The sequence below is a fragment of the Culex pipiens genome, chromosome 2 (genome assembly GCF_016801865.2).
Source record: "Culex pipiens pallens isolate TS chromosome 2, TS_CPP_V2, whole genome shotgun sequence".
Lineage (NCBI taxonomy): Eukaryota > Metazoa > Arthropoda > Insecta > Diptera > Culicidae > Culex > Culex pipiens.
In genome coordinates, this window is record NC_068938.1 from 224,025,771 (window position 1) to 224,046,916 (window position 21,146).

Below are 21,146 nucleotides of genomic sequence, written 5' to 3' on the forward strand. Positions count from 1 at the left end.
CTGCAAAAATGGCATGTAATTTTCATGTCAAGGTTTAATTCAGATAATATTTATTTCAGAAGCATTCACAACTAGGAATATTGTTTGCTTATACATGTATGTTGGGCAACAAAAATTACGCTATTATGGAATGAATTTTACCTATTTTAATTTCGACAACCTATTTTAACGATTTTTTCCATTTTTGATTACCTTGACCCAATTGGATGAAAATTGAAAAAAACAACTTTGTTAAAAATACTTCTCAACAAAAAATAATAATAATATATTTTTTTAAATTGGAACGATTTGAAAGACAGCAACAAAAAAATAAGAAAATTTATAATATTTTCTCAACGTTGCATGATTTTTTACAAGCATTCCATTAATTGATCCTCACACTCATTTTGACAAAGTTGCTGTTCTATACAATTCTGTTGCAAAATATTAATCAGAAACAGTATCAGAATAATTTTCGGGATTTCCCGGGAAATTTGTTGTAAATTTCCCGTTTCCTGGGAATTTTGTAACCACGGGAAATTGGACGCTCTAGGCCGCAAAGTTATGATTTAAAAAAAAAATTGTGTTATTTTTTTTGCGAAAATCGTCGTAAATTGCCATTTTTTGACCATTATAACATCGCGTAGGTCACCCTAATGGCCAAAAAAATAAAAATATATATACACAGGTATAATTATTACGGCTTAAGAACCTCCAGTCCAAATTCGAGCCCGATACGAGCACTTTTTTTTTTGTTTGTGCTCTTTTCAAATGGAACTGCTGTATATGCAGGGTTCGTATCGTCTTATATGGACCATACATTATAATATCTTTCAACATCCCTTTATTTTCTCCTAGACTAGTGTCACATTGAAAGGCAAATATGTCAAAATGACAGTTCTCTTTTGAAGAATAAGGCTGAAAAAGACATAAAAAATGAAAGCTGTATCGCAATTACTCTTCATCCGTAATTTTGATCGTGTGAAACGTAACGCAGATCGTGTAATAATCGACAGACACCTTTGCTAAATATCCACGGAATAAAAGGAAATAATCGTGAATGTCGTTCAGATGTAGACCGTTGTAAATGTGAATGTGAGCTCATTTGTGTTCAACGATGAATGAGAGGTTTTAGAGTGCTTATGTTTGGGTGGCGATCAGAAAAAAAAATCCAAGGCGAGACAAAAAAAGAAACATAACGGAGGTCAAGGAATTAACAAAGCATATTTGTGTGCACACTTTCGAGGAAAATCGTGGAACTGATGATTAAGACCATGAGTGGCCAAAAATAAAGCGATATTTAGAAAATCAGCAAGTGTGCGATAATTTTTGTTGTAGTCTGCTGGCAAAAAGTTTTTTTTGTGGAAAATACCCTTTGGTTTATTTTCTCGCAGGGTTAATACAGATAAGTAGCACACAAATAATGACATCAGCAGTCAAACATTTTGATGCAAAAAATATCCACTGCTTGCTCTTGTGATAATTATCAGCTAGTTTTGTATTGTTATCATGGATCCAATCGAAGATATGGAGTGCAATATAGCTCAAGATCTCAACACTAAATCAGTTCCAAAGGAGCCTGAAATGGAACCTGAAAAAGTGGATCTTAGCCCAGAAAATTCGAAAAAGAGTGATAATTCACCTACTGACGATCAGATATCCAAGCAAAAGACGTCTGACGAAGCGGACGGAGGTGAAGAAAAAGTGCAATATAGTAACTGTAATCTGCACAGCGGAATCAACGAATGTGTAAATAAAAGTATGTCATTGCGAGAAGTTAAAGAAAAAAAGCGCTGTGCAAGCGAAGATCCGGAAGTAAGAAATGCGTTAGCTTTCACAATTGATTTTGGCGAAGGCCGAAAATCAGTGGATGTTCAACGCCACGAAAAAATGCTCGAACGTTTTCAAAATCGACATAAACGAGGAGTTTCATTATCAAAATTAGAAACCAATCCACTTCCATCAGTGGGTAAAATAAGTTCTCCCCAAAGTGTGAACCTACCTAGAAAACTAAAAAATAACTCATCGGAAACGCCAACTGCAGAAGTAAAACTGCGTGATAAAAACAGATCATTGAAGGATTCGTCTAAAAATCGACACAGTTGGAGTCCGAGGACCAGTATGTCAGAAGCAGCAGCTAGTGAAACATCAAAACAATGTAAACCAAGCAAATTTACCCCAAAATCCAACACTCTACAAATGGCATTTGAAAATCCGATTGCAGTGAAAGACTATTGCTCAAGTTCAGAGATCAATGCAGAAAGTTTAGATTCCTCAATTGGTTTACCATGTATCGAACCCCCATTGAAAAACTTTAAATCTGACGATAATGATGATAGTATAAGTGAAGCTGGAACATACACTCTAGATGGAGACAATTATACAGAAGAGCAAAAAGAGCGCATGAATATTGACAAGATACCAGCAATAAGTGAAGCTGGTTCGAAGCATTATCAAAAATCAGAGTATAGAGATAAAACTCCTCAGCGGCCAACTAACTTTCAAGATGACTTAGAAGTAATAGATCTAACAGAACAACCTAGCTCATACAAGCCTGCCGATGACAAGAAGATGAATAATGTTTTGGAAGTAAGTTACTTCCATGATCAATCGGCAGTTCATCCTATAAAACAAAAACAGTCGTATTTAGAGAAGTTGAAATCTCGGGTGAAGAACATAACACACAAGGCTAGATCACCTGAAAAGCAAATTCAGCAACATCAAATGAATTCACCAGATCAAGGAACGTTTACTTCGGTGACTACAAGTGGGATACTGAGTGTGAAACCATGTCTGGAAGATCACCCACGGATGCATAGACGAAACAGCTTAACCAAGTCGTATGTTGACAGTTCTGAATACGTACAAGGAGTGGCAAAGCTAAATATCCTGTCGAAGGGTGAAGCCAAGATATTAAACTGCTACACTGACACTGAAAAGGCATCTGGAATTCAAGAATTGAGTGGTACTTATGATAGTTCAAGGCGAAAAACTGGATCTGATGCTTCTGTCATTAGTTCCGCTGTTAGCAAAAAAGACTGGATTCAAGAATGGGCCAAAACAGCACGCGAATATTCGAAAAGTCCTGCAGTTGGTACCAGTACTGCTTCAAGCTCTCAAATGACAAGAAGCTACGATTTTGAGAACAGAAACCAGTTTGGCTATGATTTCGATATCGATATGACGAAAAGTGATTATTATGATGCTAAAAAGTACGAAGAATTTGGCGATAATTTGGATCGGCATAAATTTCATCGCAAGCAGTTAGACCATATTATTAACAACAACAGCAGCAGCAGTGATCCCACTATGAGACCAAACTTTGGTAACGAAAATAACAGCTATAATGAGTTTACACGCCAAGGAAGTATTCGTCAGAATTCGAGGTCTAATGCGTCAAAACCACCTATGAGTCCAAGTAAAATTCCTTCCCCTATTGGATCAGTTGGTAGAGCTAGAAGTGTCAGCAGAAATCGTAGTCTTCAAGGAAGTAACTCGGTAAATATCAATTTGGTTTTGACATAAGTTTAGATGTAAGTTTCCAACAAAAGAATTCATATAGGTAATGTACTTAATTTCAATAAAACGTTGGTGAACTTGAAACTCTTTTTTCAAAGGTCGTTTAACTATAACGTCAGCTTTTTTTCGCTTTCTTCCATGCGACGAGTGTACGCTGTACTTGCACTACTCATCACTGCTAGTTTTTACTTTCTTTTGGTATCTTCTTCGCTGTTTCTCTATTTGATGCGATGTATATTTTCACAGCTGAGTGCGTTTTTTGCCAGACAATACAAACAAAGTGTTAAACCATCAAGCACACGAAAAAAGATAAAACAGTATGTTTTTTATCAAAATATGCAAACCTGCCTGTATCCGGCTTAAATAATTCAAATTATTGATCATAATATTCCATTCATTCTAGTGTAGCAAAATAATATACATAATTTGCTGAATATTTCGTATTGCCTGGTTTTTGACTGGATTTTTCGTGGTTTTTCACTCAAAAGGATATTAAAAATTGAAAAAATAGTTTTTTTTCTGATGAATAACAGTTTGTCAATTTTGCTTTCTAACCACATCAGGTGGCAATTTTTATTTTTTAACTTAGTATTATGAGAGGTAATGCTGGAAACCTATAATCATTTAATCTTTATTATTTTAGGATTTGTCAACGAATGAGACTGAAATGTATTTGCAAAAAACTGCAGCTGCTATATCCACGTTACAAAACATTCACAGACGGAATTCTATACGAAGCACAACGCAGCACAATTCGTCTCACTCTAGTCCTTTAAGTCCTGCATCTCGTCGAATGTCGCCGAAGATATCTCCAATGAATTCGTTCCAAGCACCAGTCCATAATCTTTACAACGACAAGTCACATTGCATGGAAGGTGCACTACTCTCACCTCAACATCAACAAATACGAAACATTAAACAGCAGCAGCAAATTCATCAGCAAAGTTCGTTAAACCACAAAAGAAACTTATCACTAGATGATTCCGACTCATATATAAACGTACTATCGTCCTTAGAATATGGTAATCAAATGTCAAATAGTCTCAACACTGACAACGCGAATGCAATATTAGATTTTAAAAAGCAACATACCAGACACAATTCGTTTGAAGGAATGTCTACGCTTCCACCGAAACCGGTGAAATGTTTCCAAAACTTTGATCAAGCAACAGCTTATTATAGTGTAAGATCGAATAATGAGTCCATCATGTGTGATGACGATGAAAACGAGCAAAATGACGAGAATTTACTGACTCTAACAACACGTGTTAAAGGATTGTCCTTGAGCACAATGAAACCAAACGAACAACGAGTAACTGGAAATCAGAAAATGATCACACCGACAGTTGGAAAACCCTCAGTAAATACGATAAAACCGACAGCAGCGTCGACGAGCAGAACTTCCATGGCTAAAACATCATCAGCTCAAATGTCTTCTCCGATTAAAAGGTCAAGTTCATTCTCTGTAAAAGCGATGAAACCAACTACTCCCACAATGACTCCAAAGCTAGGATCAAGACCTTCGATGTCAAACACAAAGATTCAAAAATCCGCTAGCAGTACTAGTTTCAAAAAGATTGTGGCAAATTTCAAAGATGATGAAGACGATTTTTACATCAACAATGATGATGATTTGGAATTAAATCCAGAATATTCATCAAACTCTGAGTTTAGCGACAGAGATGATGATACTGAGGAAACGGAGAAAGAGCCTATTACAAATACTCGCTACAATAAAACTTTCCTAATGCGGATGGAACAAAACAAAAAGCTCAGTGCCGGAGGGAAACAAGGGGTAGCAGCATGTCCAAATACTCCAGAGTTGCCACGGCGGACACTTCAAATCAAAGGGGCAACGCGCGATCGTGCGTCTATGCCACGAGACTCCAGTCTCAACCGCATGAAACAAGATTTGAACATTTCGCGAAAATCAGTGAGTAAGGAGTTAGCGTCATTCAAAGAACCAACATCGGCTGGTAAACAAAAAGTGCAACCGAAATACTTGGATATTTCAAAATACAAGACGCCGGCTGCAAGTAATTTTCTCAAGAAGGATGAATCTAAAAGCTATTTAGCTAAAACAGAAGTCAAGAAAAGCCCTAGTAGTGCTTCTATTGCGTTGGGCCGTACAGAGCACAATAGAATGAGTACGAGAAGTGTAAAATCAGCTGGAGCTAAGCTTCCAAATGCGAAAAAAGAAGGTAGGAAATATGTTTCGCTTCGTTACATGTATTCTATTAGGAAGGTATTCAAAAACTGAACAATGTTACTGACCCCGTGGTGCGGTGGTTAGCGGCTTCGGCTGCCGATCCCTGATGCGTGCTACGGGGCCCGGGTGGGACTCCCGCCCATCTCCTCTGGGTGTTCTGTGTTTGTCCCGTTTAGTTAGTAAATTCAGTTTGAAAAGACGGTGTGATGTCTATTATTAATTTCCGAGCGCTGGGAAGACATCACGAGTTGGCTTATAATATTTTTCTCTGAAACGGATACAGAGAAACTTCTTTTTAAGCGATGCGTTACTTTTTTCGAATTTGTTGATTTCTCTGGAACGACGCAACATTTTTGCCATCACTTAAAAGTTGATCTCCTAAACGCTTTTTGAATCATGCAAAAATGTTGTATGGTTTAAGATATTAAAAATAAAAAAGTATAACGCCACCACGTAAAACAAAAAGTGTGTTGGCAAAATTCTTGCGAAAATGTTAGCATATATAAAGCAAAATAATGTAAATGGGCCAGTGTGATTTTGGTAACAAAGAGTGTATTCTGCTTACTCCTAATGTATACATCCACTGCCGTGAGCAGGATTCACACTTTGTTCACAAACTCACATTGTACCTTTGTGTTTTTTACTGGGAACAATTAAAAAAAAACATTAAAAGTAAAAAAACAGTTAACAGTAAAACATAAATGTTATTTATACCAAAATTTAAGCATCTTGCCTACCTGCTGTTGAAAATGATTGCATTAGTGGCCAAATAGCCTGAAAAGTTGAAAATAATCTTTCACTGATGAAATTCAACTTAAAATTCAAATGCGGAAATTACGTTGGTATTCCATTTTAAATTCTATACAATTACATTTTAATAGCGATGCAATGTTTAAAGTTTTAATCTTAAAACAATTCCAGCCCAACGTAATTCAAAAGAACAAGAGTTGGAAATGTGGCGACGACGAGCAAGTTATGATCCTATGAAGGCCGCTCAAGAAGGAAAACGAAAACAGGAGGAGGCAAAACGGACAAGTCGCCAGCCTCAACCACAAGCTGAACGTCCAAGTAATTTCAACGAAAGGTTTGCGTGGTTTTTGTGCATAATTTATTTAGAACTAAGTGCTTTGTATAAAATGTTTATAAATTGTAGGTTTTGTGTTTGTTTTTTTTTCTGCTTATTTTATTATTATTTTTTGCTTATTTTCTGGATATATTGATGTGATTAAAAAATAAAGAAATAATATTTCACTCTCATTTTTCAGCTCCGTTTTAAGATCAAAATCGTACCACTGTGGCGTGGGAATGGCCCACTCGCAAGCTGAAAATATTGGAGGCAGTAACGCTAAAAATAGAGGTGCTATTGATCATGCAGATATGTCCTACCGCAACAACCAACCGAATAATCGTTGGACGTTCACTTCTACGGAGTCAAGTGAAGAATATGACGATGAATATGTTAACTAAAAAAAGTAGCTGTTGTTGTTTTGAGAATGTGTTTGTTTTTATACATTATTTGTAAAGTACAACAATTTTGCTAAAAGATGTGGGCTGAAAAGCTTTGTAACTTTGTAAAAAACATCTATTTTTGTTATTTAGGCTCAATTTCAGAGTTCATAACAATTGTTAAAAAGGGATTTTTATGAGTTGAAACAATTGTTTAAATAAATGTGATAATTTGAATAATTTGAACAATTGAACAATGTTGCGATAAGCACATATTTGGCTACGAAAAGGTCACTTCATGAAATACAAAAAAAAAAACATTGTCATAACATATGCAACAGTCATATTTCTCCCCAGTTTTCCATACAAAGGATGATTATCTGTTTGTTCTAATCGCAAAGGTGTTCGATGCCTCAATTTTTTGCAAATCTGTTGTACATTTATTCTTAGTTAATAGTTTAATTTAGTTATAAGTGGCATATAATGCAAAAGATACACATTTTCTGAATTCGTTTCTGTTTATGTATTATTAAAATAACTTTATTTAATAAAGGTTGATTAATTATTAGTAAAAGAAAATCAATATTGTCAAAAGTTTATAGATACAATGCAAATTTGTAGTACTCAAAATCAAAATGATTGTTTTTTTCAAGACACGTATAACAAATCGATACTTTATTGTTTTGTCATATATTTCATCTCAGAGCACGGTGTTAATTGAAATGATTTTTTTTTCGGAATAATTTGCTGCATACGTTAGACTAGTGCATAAAATATTACAAAAAGGAGAAAAAACAACCAATGACCCATGAACCTACACAAACACACATATAGAAAAACTTCAATGCAATTTTTATTTACTCTTTGTTTTGATTGTAATAAATAATAATATGCAGTAAAATTGGGAATTTGGATTAAAAAATCCTTGGTCAAAATAACTCTTTGCAATGGGGGAAAAAGACGAGTCACGTGTTTTTTTTTCAATAAAATTGGGCTAGGTCGGGCAGCATGATACAGAAGTTCACATTAAGAAGTATTGTGGTTAAACACCCTCTTCGTACAAAGTGTTCACAAAAATGTCCTATACGCAACAGCAAGCTGAGGATAACACAAGGTAAATTTTTCCCATCCAAATGGTCACTTGTTAGGATTTTTACGTAAAAGTGGGATTGTAACAAGTTTTCTAGTACTAACTTTATTTTCTGATAGTTCGCATGTAGAATCATATTGAATCATCAACTCAAAGGTGATAAAAATACTTATTGAACATTTATGTGAACAGGGACAATTTTATCCTTATCAATTTACTTTTGATTCTAATTATTTTTAGAAGCTCTCTTTTTTCTCCTTATGATACTTACGTAAAATCGTAAAAAAGTTAGTATCTCGTCTCAAAAATCTCCGTTATAATTTTCATACAATCAGCCGAAAGAAAATTGCACTGTCCATCATATTCGAAGAAATGAAAAAATACCGTCAATTTAACATAGTTTATTACAAAAAAAAATCAATCCTGTAACAAACTGCTTTTTTATTTTTTTATTAGTTTGCGCCAATGTTTCGTTAAAATTTGTATCGTTATCATAAATAATATAAAAATAAGAATAATTGTATTTTATATTGAAAGGACAATTCAAAACCTGGATGTGTTTGTAATAAAACAAAACAAATATTAAGTTGTGCAATAAAAAGCTATTTTTATTTCAAAAACACACAATCCTGTCCAACATTGTTCAAAAACATCAATTCTTTCGAAGTTCCAATCATTAGAATATCTTGCTACATAATATTCTTACAGTTCCACAAGCAATGCTGATATAAATTTATACTTTTTTGTGAATCGAGAAATTTTAAATAATTTTCTCAGATTTTATTAATTTTAACAAATAAACTAACGCATAATTGTCCCACCTGTCCCCACCTACTCTACATGTCCCTATTCACCCCAGTTAGCACTTTATCTTATCATTATAGTTTTCTCGAACAAAGGTTTCAATCTTTTTGATACATCGTTAGCTTAGGTAGAAATTCATAAAGCAAAGCAACGCTTACACAAAACAGTAAGAGAGGCTTCTTCTAGGCATATTTAATAGTTCCAGACTCCATCTATGTGTAAGTGAGTTAAGTAATGCTTTCAGAATCTCTGATTTCAATTTATGTGGTTTACTAACCATTCGGAATAGTCAAAAAATCCATAGAGTCTCGATTAATCAATAATGAAATGATATCGGACAAAATTCGTTAATCTGTTGAACTAACGGTTTTCGGATTATGGTTGTACCGACCATTGTTGCGAGTCGAGGATCTACCGGATTTTTGACGATCAAATGGAGCCTAACATTTCAAAGGGACACATGGGTTTTGTGAACAGGAATGTATCTCTTTCACTCAAATAACAGTTTAAATAAGGTATGATAGGGATACACTCTTCTCTGCCCCTGATCGCATAAATGTCCCATATGCATTTTCATCGATTTTTAGTTATTGAGGCAGTTTGGTTCAAAATTGTGTGCTCTTTCAAAAGAGCCTATAACATCTAGTACTTTGTTCTAGAAATCAGGAGGAAATCCAGTTTTTTCGCGAAAACTTAACACGTAGCCTTATGTATGGGACAAACTTCAAAAGCGTTTTTCTCAGCTTACTGTTTTTGCATCTGTGCCCTAATGAAATGGAAGGCACGAGTTAGTCTTCTTAACAATAAGTGTTCAACGTGTAAAGTATGAACTGTTCATTTATGTGTATTGGCTTAAAAACAAGGTAAAGGAATGTTTGGCTTTAAAATTAAAAATTCGGGAATTTGAGATTTAAGTTACTTTCTAAACAGTTTAGTTTAGGTTGTTGATAAATGTTAGTTTTCCGTAAATGATTGATTGGACTTTAATTATTGGTTGAACTGGTCGAAGTGTACTATTTCATTGGCAGATCTGCTTCCAGTTGTAATGTACGACAAGACTACTGACGGACGCGACAGGACGGGGCCCAGAAAAAAATGCCTCAAGATTTATTCATAAATGAAATTTCCATAGACAAGTTAGTTTTCAACTTTCGATTTCCAGTATTTTTTAAAATTTACTTTAAATTTGAAATACATCATAGGTTTCCTTTGTAAAAATCTCCGAATAGTTACATTTTCTTATTTAATTTCTTCCGGGCCTTTTAACTTTGAATCATAATTTCAAATTTTCTTTATTCAGTGTTAAACTTAGATTACCGTAACTGCTTAAGTCATCGAAGTTCTTACTACCCACACCTACACTAATTTTCTTTCACCTTCCCCCTCCTGATCCCCTATATCTTCCGGTGGTGTTCTTTTTGTATGCAATACTTGTTCGGCCACTAACCTTTTTTCCACAAGAAACCGGACCAGGACTGACTTGAGGCCGCGTCCCCCACCTTGCTCCGTAAAACGAAAACGAAAACGAAACCTGTCTTCACCCGCTCTTCATGTCCCTATTCACCCCAGTTAGCACTTTATCTTATCATTATAGTTTTTTCGAACAAAGTATACTTTTTTGAGAAAGTTTTTGAAAATATATACACTGCCGCTCGAAGCAAGTCCGTCCCATATGTATATTTGTCGATTTTGAGATAAACCCGACAAAAGCCTTGTTTTAACATCTACTTCAAGCCTATTTAATAAAAAAGTCATGTTTGTTCTAGAAATTCCAAAATAAAAATGACTTGTGTGCTGTCCCATATGCAAATTAAGGCAAGTCAGTTCTTGGTTAGAAATGGCTCACAAATCGATCAAATAAATGTGTATTTTTTTAAATAACCCGCAGACTATGTCTCATAGAGCCTGTTGAACTTAAAAAAAAAATACTTAAGTTGTTGATATTTAATTATTTTTTATATATTTTGAAGCGTTGTACTCGATACGTATTCTGCCTTTTTTCCTCATGCAAGGGACAACCACGGTCAAATAAGAAACTACATACCATTGTAACTATTATTTTTAAAAAGACAGTTCTGTTCCTTATTGAATGAAAACTCATGGTCCTGGGTCTGGATGAGGTTCCATTTCCAACGCAGATTGCGGTCAATTCAATGGTCCATATGCTGAGACGTGTATTCAAATATCTCCTCTCTCTGCAGCAAAAGAAATTGACTGTCTCGTCGCCGGTTAAAGTTTCATACTCAGGAATAATACTAAAACTTAGATTAACCTGAAACAAACATACTTTTATAAATTTATTAAAAAATGCTTCAAAAACTACCAAAACAAACCAACATTTGACAGGTAAATTTCTGTTGTAAATGTTTAAGCCTACCTTGATAACCTGACAGACTTGCCTTTATTGATGGACAAATAAAGTCAGGTCAGTCCCAGCACGAAAATTTACCAAATTAACCTATAAATTTTAACTTTTTCAAGTCAAAATTGGAGTAGGGGTATTATTTAAATAAATATTGAAAAAAATGTTGAAAAAAATATTTCTCGATTAAATTTTCAAAAGGCCCTATCTGCATAGGAAACCCATGAGGGATAGGTTGTTTTGAAAATTTAATCTAGATTTAAAAATTGTTGATTAAAAATGTAAAAAATTTTTCGAGCTTCTCATGGCGTTATCGCAGCACTCACTTTTTACATATGGGACGGACTAGATTCGAGCGGCAGTACAGTCCAGACTCGATTATCCGAGGGCCTCGGAAAAATTTCACTTCGGATAATCAAATCACGAAAAAAACATTGTTTTAGCTGTCTTATTTTTGATTGTCGAGTTTAAGTATGACCCCTTAACTACGCTTAAGTGATTTACATTTTTTTAATCCAAGATGGCGGCCAATGTGGCGGTGACGAAATATTGAAAAAATGCATTTTATTATTTAACAAGCCTTACCCGACAAACTTCGTTCTGCCTATTTTCGTTTGTTGACGTTTTGAACTTTTTTGCTTATTCAGCCTCCTGTGATCAAAATTTGATTTTACGCAACTTTTCCCATACAATCTGCAGATTTTCCGGAATCGGTTCCAGAGTGGCCAAAGTTGTAACTTTTTGACGTAAGAACCATCCTTGGGCTTATACGAACCCAACGCAACAAAGAGCACCTCGATCCGACGCTCCGTATTGAACTGATTCGCGTTCGAACAAAACCATCGAAATTTTTTATATATATAGATAAGCAATCAACTATTCAAATCTGCTGAACAGTAAAAACAAACATGGTAATACTACATCTGGAAAAGAGTACATCTTTTATGTCAGAAAAAAGGTTTAAAATTACCACTGATAAGGTGAAAATTTACCTCTGGCATTTGCAGATAAACTTGCAAATCCTAACATAACATCAAACTAGGTATAACCATATCCAGCTTACTAAGTCCACACCCCAGCTCGCATGGCCATCTCGACGCTGTGAAAATCGGTCGATGAACGCCGATGTAGTTCTTGGTGTATTTACTGCATAGGTATACGGTACATAACGATGCACGAAAGTTTTAGTTAGGGCTAATACACTCATTTTATAAATTTTCAAAAGTTGGGCTGGATTTTTAAACTTAGAAAATGGTTTTAAGGATGGGGGCAGAAAATTTTCCGAAGCAACAATTTCCGAGATATTGGGAATTCAAAAATGAGGGATTAGATGACGCATTTTTTACATAACTTCCAAAGGTTATATCTCAGCAGTGATCAAAAATGAAAATTGCTGCAAATTTTCTCGGCTTTTCGAAAGTATGTTTTGCAGGGGAGTTTTTCTTTTATCATGTATTTTTAATTGCTAAAAGTTGAACTGTTAAGACAAATTTCACCTTATAATTGAAATCCATACACTTCAGCAAAAATGTGTAACGTAATTTTCGACTGCAATTCGATTTTGCATCTTAAAATGATTGCAATATTTTAGATTTTTCAAAAACAACATAATTTTCAAACAATCATATCTACGGTACCACATTGGCACCATCCTCAAATTTAGCACAAAAGGTTCCTAAGTCTCTTAAACATATTATTATTTTGGAAATTCAATTTCTAGTGATAAAAAGACAAAAAAAAGTCTTAATTATAACCTGCAAGTTTGATTTTTTTTTGAATGGCATTCTTATACTTCGTCGTCATTCTTTTTGTAATTTTATTCGAAACGCACTTGATATCTGAAAATTTAATTAGATGTATTTAGACGATATCAAGGTTGTTGATTAGTCGGGTTGTCGGGTATTATCATATTTAAATAAAACACATTTTATCCTAAATAAAAAAAAACGCTCAAATCGTACAAATCTAGGATACCAAAATTGCCAACAACAGATTCAAATATTTCTCTATCTGACATTTCTAAGTGCCAGTGCGCAGGATTCTCTTCTGAATGATATCGATGAAGGATATAGCACAACTACTAGTACGCATTCGTATCTGGACGAGGTAGGAAAATTTTCATTCACGGATCTTGTTCTCAGGTGACTACAGCTATTTAAGCGAATTCATGTATCCAGCCTCGGATTAACATATTCTGCGTCCGAATTAGCAATAAAGATGAATAAATCATTTGAATTATTCTTTTTTACGCTACTGTTATTAGGTAAGGATACAAATATTTAATAAATCTATGATTAAAAAGCTTAATTCCGTTTTTTCACATAAAGGCGTTTTCCTCAATGTGGCATTTTCCCTACAGCTAGAGGGACTTTCCACTAAGAAGCCTCGAATCACTAAATATACATTAAAACCAACAGTAAGTTCAGTAAGTATAGCAAGTTAGTTTGAAATCAAAGCTAAGTTATGAATGAACACATGAAATAAACTATTGATTTTTCTTTCCTCCCTTCTAACGCAATCTCATTGCTTTTCTTTTCTTATAACGATTTTTCACGTTATGGCATCTACACACAGGCGACAGCTGTGCCATCATCTCTTTCTCTCTACCGCCTAAACGGAACTAGTGGTGCAACGTGCATACTCATTCAAACTGATGGACTCCTCAGTATTCAATATCGTGATAAGTATGGTGAAGACAAGGTACGTTTTTTATTTTTGATATTATTTTTATCCTAATATAAAAATGATGACGTTTTATCTACAGGAGGCAGATACTTTCATGCCCGATCAAATGGATATATCCGGCGAATGTTGGGAAGATGAATCAAAAGTTTCCTTGGGTTGGAAAGGGTTCATTTTAAATATTTACTTTTCAAAGGTAATAGAAGTAGTTAATTTGAATAACCCTTACATTTAATATGACTATTCTTTCAAGACTCCGGGTGGAGAAAGGTGGTACGTTAACAGCGTTGATTTATACTATTCATCTTCGAATAAAATATTCGAGCACATTGATCGACCCGGATTGGACGTTAAACTATCGACTCCTCCTGGAACACTATTGTTCCCAACACCAGTTGGAAAATCTTATACGTGTGACCAAGAAGTAGTCATAACAATGTTTTCGCAGGTGAGTTAAACGCGTCCCTGCAAATGCTCTGATTGTCTTTTGTCGTCTTAAAATTTGTCTATAAATCGGGAATTCGTATTTTTGTCTAACTCTAGGATGAAAACGATAAGGCAGGTCACTTAGCAAAGCTGTACCTTCGTGAGCTGAGAATGCAAAGTTTTATGTATAAATCTTCAAATACATGGGGCCCAACTTTTCAATGTAGTGCAACTGGAACATATCGGGATGAAACAGCCCCAATTGCTGTTGGTTCTACGCTAGCTGTAGCAACTGTATGCACTGTTGTTGGCTATGGTTTATGGAGGTATGATAATTTAAAACAAACTTGTATTTTTTTTGTAAACTTAAATTTTATTGCAATTTTGCAGATATTTCAAAGTAAAAAAGTTCCAGTATGGAACAATGGCTTAAGATGTTGTCAATTTTTGCTGAGTATCAAAAAGATACAGACGTATGCGGCCAAATAGTTCTGTTAATACCCAGTGAAGATAAATAATTTGCTAACAACATATCAAACAAATGTGTATCAAACTGGAGTATCATAAACGTAAACGGATACGAATCGCAGAAACAATTATCTAGTCGTATAGTACCAAATGCTATTACATAAATGACAAACAATTTAAAAAAATAAGTATTTACCAGTTCAGCAAACAAAAAAAAAAACAATGCAGTAACAATATGATGAAACATTAGGATGAGCAACATGATTGCAAAATATAAAAGTCTTCCATTTTAATTTAATTAATGTTATAGTAAGCGACGATGAAATTGCAGTTAGTTCGTGTGAATAAGCTATAGTGTAAAATTTAAAACCGTTATATATAAATGTTCGCGTACAGAAAAGTTTCCATTCAAGTTGTTTAAAAAATGTGTACATAATTTAAGTATAAGGTGTCTTGCAAACGGTTGAAAAAGCCATCTCAAATCGAAAATCCATATTCCTACCGTATCGCACCTATAAAAGCACAGAACATATTCTATAGCAATGGTTTTAGATTTTCTGGATACTTTTGCTCTTTCGATTTTATGTGTAATAACGATATTTAAAATAAAGTTCAATGATGTTAGATTAGAATCAGTACAATGCCTAAATTAATTGATTTATTACCGTCTCATTAAAAAAAAAAAAACAATATCAGCAGCATTAGCAGAGCTGTTCAAGTTATTCTTCAAAATAAAAATCATTGAAAGCTGGAAAATAATGCTTACCAAGATGTTTACACTTTGAAGGTATAGTTTTTAATGTTTCGATGAGTGATGGGGAACACAATATAACAAACATTTTGTATTTCGAATGTATCAAATCCTCTTCTTATTCCATAGTTTCGAGCAAAAATGGTCAGATATGTAGATTGGCTTCGATTCATTTATTTTGACTTAACCCCCTAACGCCCATGGTTGCACCAGAGCACCACTAATTTTTCACTTCAAATTGACATTTCTCGAAAACTATTGAGTGAAATGAACTCATTCTTCTTGTACAGTGTTTATTAAGATGTTTACTGCAAAAAATAGAGACTTGCATCGTCCGACACTGACATTCAATTCAGCCTGGGTTTCGATGGCGAAGAGTCGAATTTTCACCACTATTATAGCAGCCTCGCTCGATACATGCCGATTATTTTGATAAAAGTTGAACAGATTTCCAAGATATTCAGATTAGTGATATACCCTCCCATGGAAATCAATAATTTGTGCGAAAATTTTCAGTGGGTCCATAACTCAATTTGTTATTATTTTTTGTTACCATGGTTAGTACTATGGGAAAACTTTGACCAATTTTGTCAAGGAAATTACTTTGACCATAAAATGCTGATTTAAAAAAAAGATTGATTCAAGGAAATCAATAATTTGTTCAATAATATTAAAATTTTCTATTTAAGTAAATATGACTAGAACCACGGTAAAATTTGTTTGGCCAAAACATGTGATCCCGAAAATGTTATAAATAATTTAAAACGTGAATGTTTTTTTTTATTATTGATGTGCTCAGGGTAATCCAGCGTCCATAATTAAATATGTTTTTATTTTTATATTGCTAGAAATTTTGGAAAATTCAAATATTTTTCAAGTTTAGCTTTAGAAATTTTTAAATATTGAATTGGAATCGGGCAAATTTGAAAATTTTATAAGGAGCTAAACATTTCAAAACAACATCAAAATCAGTTATTTACCGTTTAAAAAAACCTATACTACTCACCAATACTAAATTGCGTTATTGGGAAAATACAGTTATCTACGTGCGCATGTAATGCGTGTACGTTAGGGTGCCCAGAAAAAATGACCCCCTGCTCCACAAGCGGATAACGGTTTTTTGGGTTATTTTAGGCATCTGTGTAAATTTTGAGCGAATTTGGATGAGATTAACCCATTGATACCCGAGCCTAAAGTTGGCGAAAAAAATGATTTTCATACAAAAATGACTTTTTTAAATTGCTAATAACTTTTCACGATCAAGTTTTACAGCTTTGGTATGTTCTACAAAGTTGTAGAGCATTAAATTTTCAATGGGAATATTTGGATGGAAGTAGCGCACCGTGCAGACCAAACCGTAAGAAACTTGGGTTTTCCATACATTTTTTCGATTTTTTCCATACAAACTTCACCTCCGAGTATCAATGGGTAAATGATGACCGATTTTGCTCATATTTGGCCCAGAGTCCTAAAATAGGTCAAGAAACAATATTCAGCTTGTGGAGCGAGGTTTTGAAAAAAAGTCCCATATTCTGGGCACCCTAGTGTACGTACACGAAAAAGATTGAGGATACATTTTGTACCGGCCAGCAAAACAAATGGTGTGCTAGTGTGCGTGAGAGCAGGCTTAGATAACTCTATTTATTGAGTTTTTGGCCTAATTTTGATCCGCACACTGGAAAGGTGTGAAATGCTGAATATGTATGTGTGTGTGCAACCAACCAAACGGGACCACGCGGCCGCTTCTTACAAATTGAGTTGTTTTCATGTATTTTTAGATTTTTAACATTCTATACATGCAAATAACTCGCAAAGGCATTTGGATGGTGTTAGCTCTGCCGAGCTTCGGTGACCCATTTCTACGCTGGCTAACCGAGCGCGAGGTACTTCAGCTTGAATCGTCAAGCCCCGCCCTAAAGAACGCTTGCCTCAATCGGATTCAAACGTTATTTAGAATTTCCGGACCCTTGTCAAATGGACAAAGACCCAGCGCGTATTTAGTTGGTAGTAATTCCAGTCAAAGCTCACCAAGCCAACCAAAAGTGATGGCGTACTGGTTAGCATTTTTGCTTACCAATCTAACGAAAGGGGGATCGAACCCCACCTGCTCGGACTTTGATTTTTCGTTCATATTCAGTATTTCAAGTATTTCTAAGTGTTAAACTTTCTCGTTGGGAGCAGATGGGCATCAAACCCAGGACCATTCGCTTACAAAGCGAACACCGTAACCAGTCAGCCACGGCCACTCTCAGGGTGTGAAATGCTGAATATGAACGAAAAATCAGAGTCGCAAATCAGCTTATGGCATAGGACGTTTAAGTCGATTTAGTTTTATCTCCTGTGAATTTGTTGGTTTGGATGGCGTTTTTGTTCAATGATTTGCTGTAGTACTACGACTGTCACATACATAGTATTTTTACAATTCGATGTGTCATGAAACATTTGCACAGCTAATGTACAACATACTTCAATGCTTTGAACTGCCGCTCTAATCGTGTCCGTCCTATATGTAAAAACAGCAAGCCGAGAAAAACGCGTGTCAAAGTTGTCCCGCTCATAAGGCTACGTGTTAGAATTTCACGAAAAAGTGGATTTTCTCCGGCTTTCTAGAACAAAGTACTACATTTTATTGGTTTTTCTGATAGTTTACATGATTTTGAACCAAACTGCATCATTACCTCAAAATTGACGAAATTACATATGGGAAGGACTAGCTTCGAGCGGCAGTGAAGTGCTGATGTATATTTATTGATCACACCTACCAACAAAATTTCTGCGAAGGTTCAACTCGAGGGGAAGCATGAAGTTTAGGGTCCCCAGAACCACGTGTACTTTGATTTTTTCAAAAATATTTAGACAGGGCCGAATGGTTTTTCTCCAAAGTTTGTATGGAGAATTAGGGCGGTTCGGCGCTATTGCATACAATCCAAAAATTGCATGCAATATGTAGGAGAACCGAACAGCACTAATTCTCCATACAAACTTTAGAGAAAAACCATTCGGCCCAGTCTAAATATTTGAAAAATTCAAAGTACACGTAGTTCTGGGGACCCAAAACATCATGCTTCCCCTCGAGTTGAACCTGCGCAGTCATTTTTCTCAATTTTTGTAGGTCAGTGCTATTTTATTTAATGCAGGGTAACTACTGTTTCGTCCAATCACGCTTAAATTTGGTATTTAAGGTTAGTGTCGGTATTGGGCCCACGTAAAGTTTAGCCCAAATATTTAAATGAAAATGTATAGGTTAAGCAACTTTACAAAGATCCAAAAAAGTGGACTCTATATGAATAGGATCTGAGCCATACTTATTTTCCATAGAAACATCTGTTCAATGATTCTCGGGTCCTGTCATTATTTTTAGCAAGGAAAGATGCTTCACCACGCTCTGGATTTTTGACCACGGTCCAATCCCCATGATTGTGAGAACAGGTGAGTGAGTCTATATTCCACATTTTTTTAGCCTTTTTGAGATTTTTTATTACGATGAATTTAGATACGCATAACTAATATAATTGAGTCTCTTGAGAATATATTAGCAAAGAATCCCCTCCAAGTTTATCAACATGTCCTCAACGGCTGGATCTGTTCTGATATCGCATCGAAATATCTTATAAACCACCCAATTAAATCAATTAGGAGCCGTTGTTCCAGCAGTGCTTCAAACATTGTAACAGAGGGTGGTACTCTGGTGTTAATCTCATTAGCTGCACACGCTATAATAAGTGATGTTCAACATATCTGGTAGAGTACGTGGCAGGTTTACCTTGCAATTGCCCTGTTAAAAAATAACAATTAATGGACAGAAAGAGTGGGAAAAGCCAATTTCCTGATTCGTTCCAGACGGTGTCAGGTATATTCCAATGAAATAGGACCTTTCCCATAAATCTCCGTTGTGAGTTTTCCTTCCGCAGTTTGAAACTCTAATTTGATGAATCTGGTATCATCGTCGCAGCCGCACCCCAAACAGGCAGCATTTACTAGTGTAAAGAGTTTAGCCGTTGCATAGAGACGTTTTTGTTCACCCCAGCAAAATACACAGATTACGAGTTTCGCTCTTTGCGTTTTCCATCGTTCACACTCTCTTTGATGTGTTCGCCCCAGCGTTGGTGCACAATCGAGTATTTCAGGATTGGTTTGTAATGTGAGAAGGAAGAAAGAAATTGTTTAATTAAAATTTGCTGGTAGTTACGAATCATCGTACTTCAACACTTCGTTTTAACTTGTTTAAGATTTAAAAATACAAATGAAAACTTTGAATGTCTTTTTTACTCTTTTTGGGGCTTAAAAATAAAAAAAACTTGTGTTTACGTAGTAATGTCTTATTTTAACAAAAAAGCTGAATTTTATGGTTTTTTTAAATACACATATCGTAGTTCAGTGTATAGCTGCAGTGTTTTCATTTGTACCCAAGATAAAAACAGTAGCAAGTCCTTTTTTAGAAAACAATAAAAACATATCCAGCTGAAAAATACCAATCACAAGCGATTTGATGTGCATTTTCAGCACTTTTTGTTGCGGTGTTTGTTGATTCATGCTGAGTGCATGCTGAGCTATACCTACTTACAATTTGTTCAGGGCAATTGAAAACAGGACAGAAACCGGCCGATTAGGGAGCGATAATCTGAACATTACGACACTTAGGTAGGCAAACGTTTGGCATGGTGATTATGCGATTTTGGAAATAGGTCCAAGTTTGCAGTTTTCACACGTCTGTCTGTCAAATGGTACAAAAAACAGGATGCTCTAGTTTATTATAAACTGTGAAAGAGCTCACCTCTCGTAATACCCTACTCAAATATTGGTTTTAACGATTTGAAATGCAATTCTTTTTTCATACAACCTATAGGAAATCTATGCAAAAGGAAACTAGAAAAGGGCCCTTGAAATGACATAAATGAAAGGTGTCAACATGTTTTTGCTCTAAATACCACTCGATCCTAGATTTATGTTCTGCTGAAGAGGCTGTAAAGAGGATTATCGGCATTTTGCCTTTTGTTGTCATTTGAGTAAAAATAACATGACCTGTGATTTGGAAGCAGTAAATGTGGTTTGCTTCATTTACTTCCGAGCAAAAATGATTCATCTGATAAGTTTAGGCTTGAGTTCTTTGGAAGTATATCGTTATCATTAAATCCATCTGAGTATTAAGAAAAATTTCTGCTTAAATTGACCATTTATTTTTCTTAGAATCTAATAGACTCGACCTTGTGTATATAGATTTATCGTTTGAAATGTGTGGGTTTTTTTGCTATCCTTTTTGATTTTGATTTCTGTCAAGACATGTTTATTTACTCACAAAAATAAAGTCCAGCTATGAACTTGTCCCGCCCGTGTGGATCAATCGGACCGCGCACTGGACTCTCAATCCAGAGGTCGCCGGTTCGAATCCCGCGGCGGGCGCTCTAAAATT

The 21,146-nt window shown here is 35.1% G+C and overlaps 2 protein-coding genes across 3 annotated transcripts; both read left to right on the forward strand.

The window, feature by feature from the left end:
* The first annotated feature begins 877 nt into the window (after positions 1-877).
* On the forward strand, positions 878-8,868 carry LOC120429119 (uncharacterized). 2 transcript variants are annotated; one of them, XM_039594309.2, is made up of 4 exons: positions 878-3,477; positions 4,142-5,699; positions 6,629-6,775; positions 6,973-7,116. In XM_039594309.2, exons 1-4 carry the CDS (start codon positions 1,489-1,491, stop codon positions 6,981-6,983), a joined length of 3,705 nt encoding a protein of 1,234 aa, XP_039450243.1. In that variant the 5' UTR covers positions 878-1,488; the 3' UTR covers positions 6,984-7,116. The 2 variants fall into 2 exon arrangements, with proteins under 2 accessions (XP_039450243.1, XP_039450242.1); XM_039594308.2 differs by having other exon boundaries at positions 879-3,477; positions 6,629-6,791; positions 6,973-8,868.
* A 4,635-nt stretch (positions 8,869-13,503) lies between these two features.
* On the forward strand, positions 13,504-15,617 carry LOC120429124 (uncharacterized). Its single transcript, XM_039594313.2, has 7 exons — positions 13,504-13,672; positions 13,737-13,834; positions 13,984-14,109; positions 14,174-14,287; positions 14,345-14,539; positions 14,635-14,843; positions 14,908-15,617. The coding sequence occupies exons 1-7, from the start codon at positions 13,627-13,629 to the stop codon at positions 14,948-14,950; spliced, it is 831 nt and encodes a 276-aa protein (XP_039450247.1). The 5' UTR covers positions 13,504-13,626; the 3' UTR covers positions 14,951-15,617.
* Positions 15,618-21,146: the final 5,529 nt, after the last annotated feature.

Excerpts from the sequence above, each read along its gene's own strand:
- LOC120429119 (XM_039594308.2), top strand. The coding sequence starts at position 1,489 with ATGGATCCAATCGAAGATATGGAGTGCAATATAGCTCAAGATCTCAAC. Across the intron at positions 3,478-4,141 it reads GTCTTCAAGGAAGTAACTCG|GATTTGTCAACGAATGAGAC; the intron begins GTAAATATCAAT and ends TTATTATTTTAG. Across the intron at positions 5,700-6,628 it reads TCCAAATGCGAAAAAAGAAG|CCCAACGTAATTCAAAAGAA; the intron begins GTAGGAAATATG and ends AAACAATTCCAG.
- LOC120429124 (XM_039594313.2), top strand. The coding sequence starts at position 13,627 with ATGAATAAATCATTTGAATTATTCTTTTTTACGCTACTGTTATTAG. Across the intron at positions 13,673-13,736 it reads TTTTACGCTACTGTTATTAG|GCGTTTTCCTCAATGTGGCA; the intron begins GTAAGGATACAA and ends TTTCACATAAAG. Across the intron at positions 14,110-14,173 it reads ATAAGTATGGTGAAGACAAG|GAGGCAGATACTTTCATGCC; the intron begins GTACGTTTTTTA and ends TTTTATCTACAG.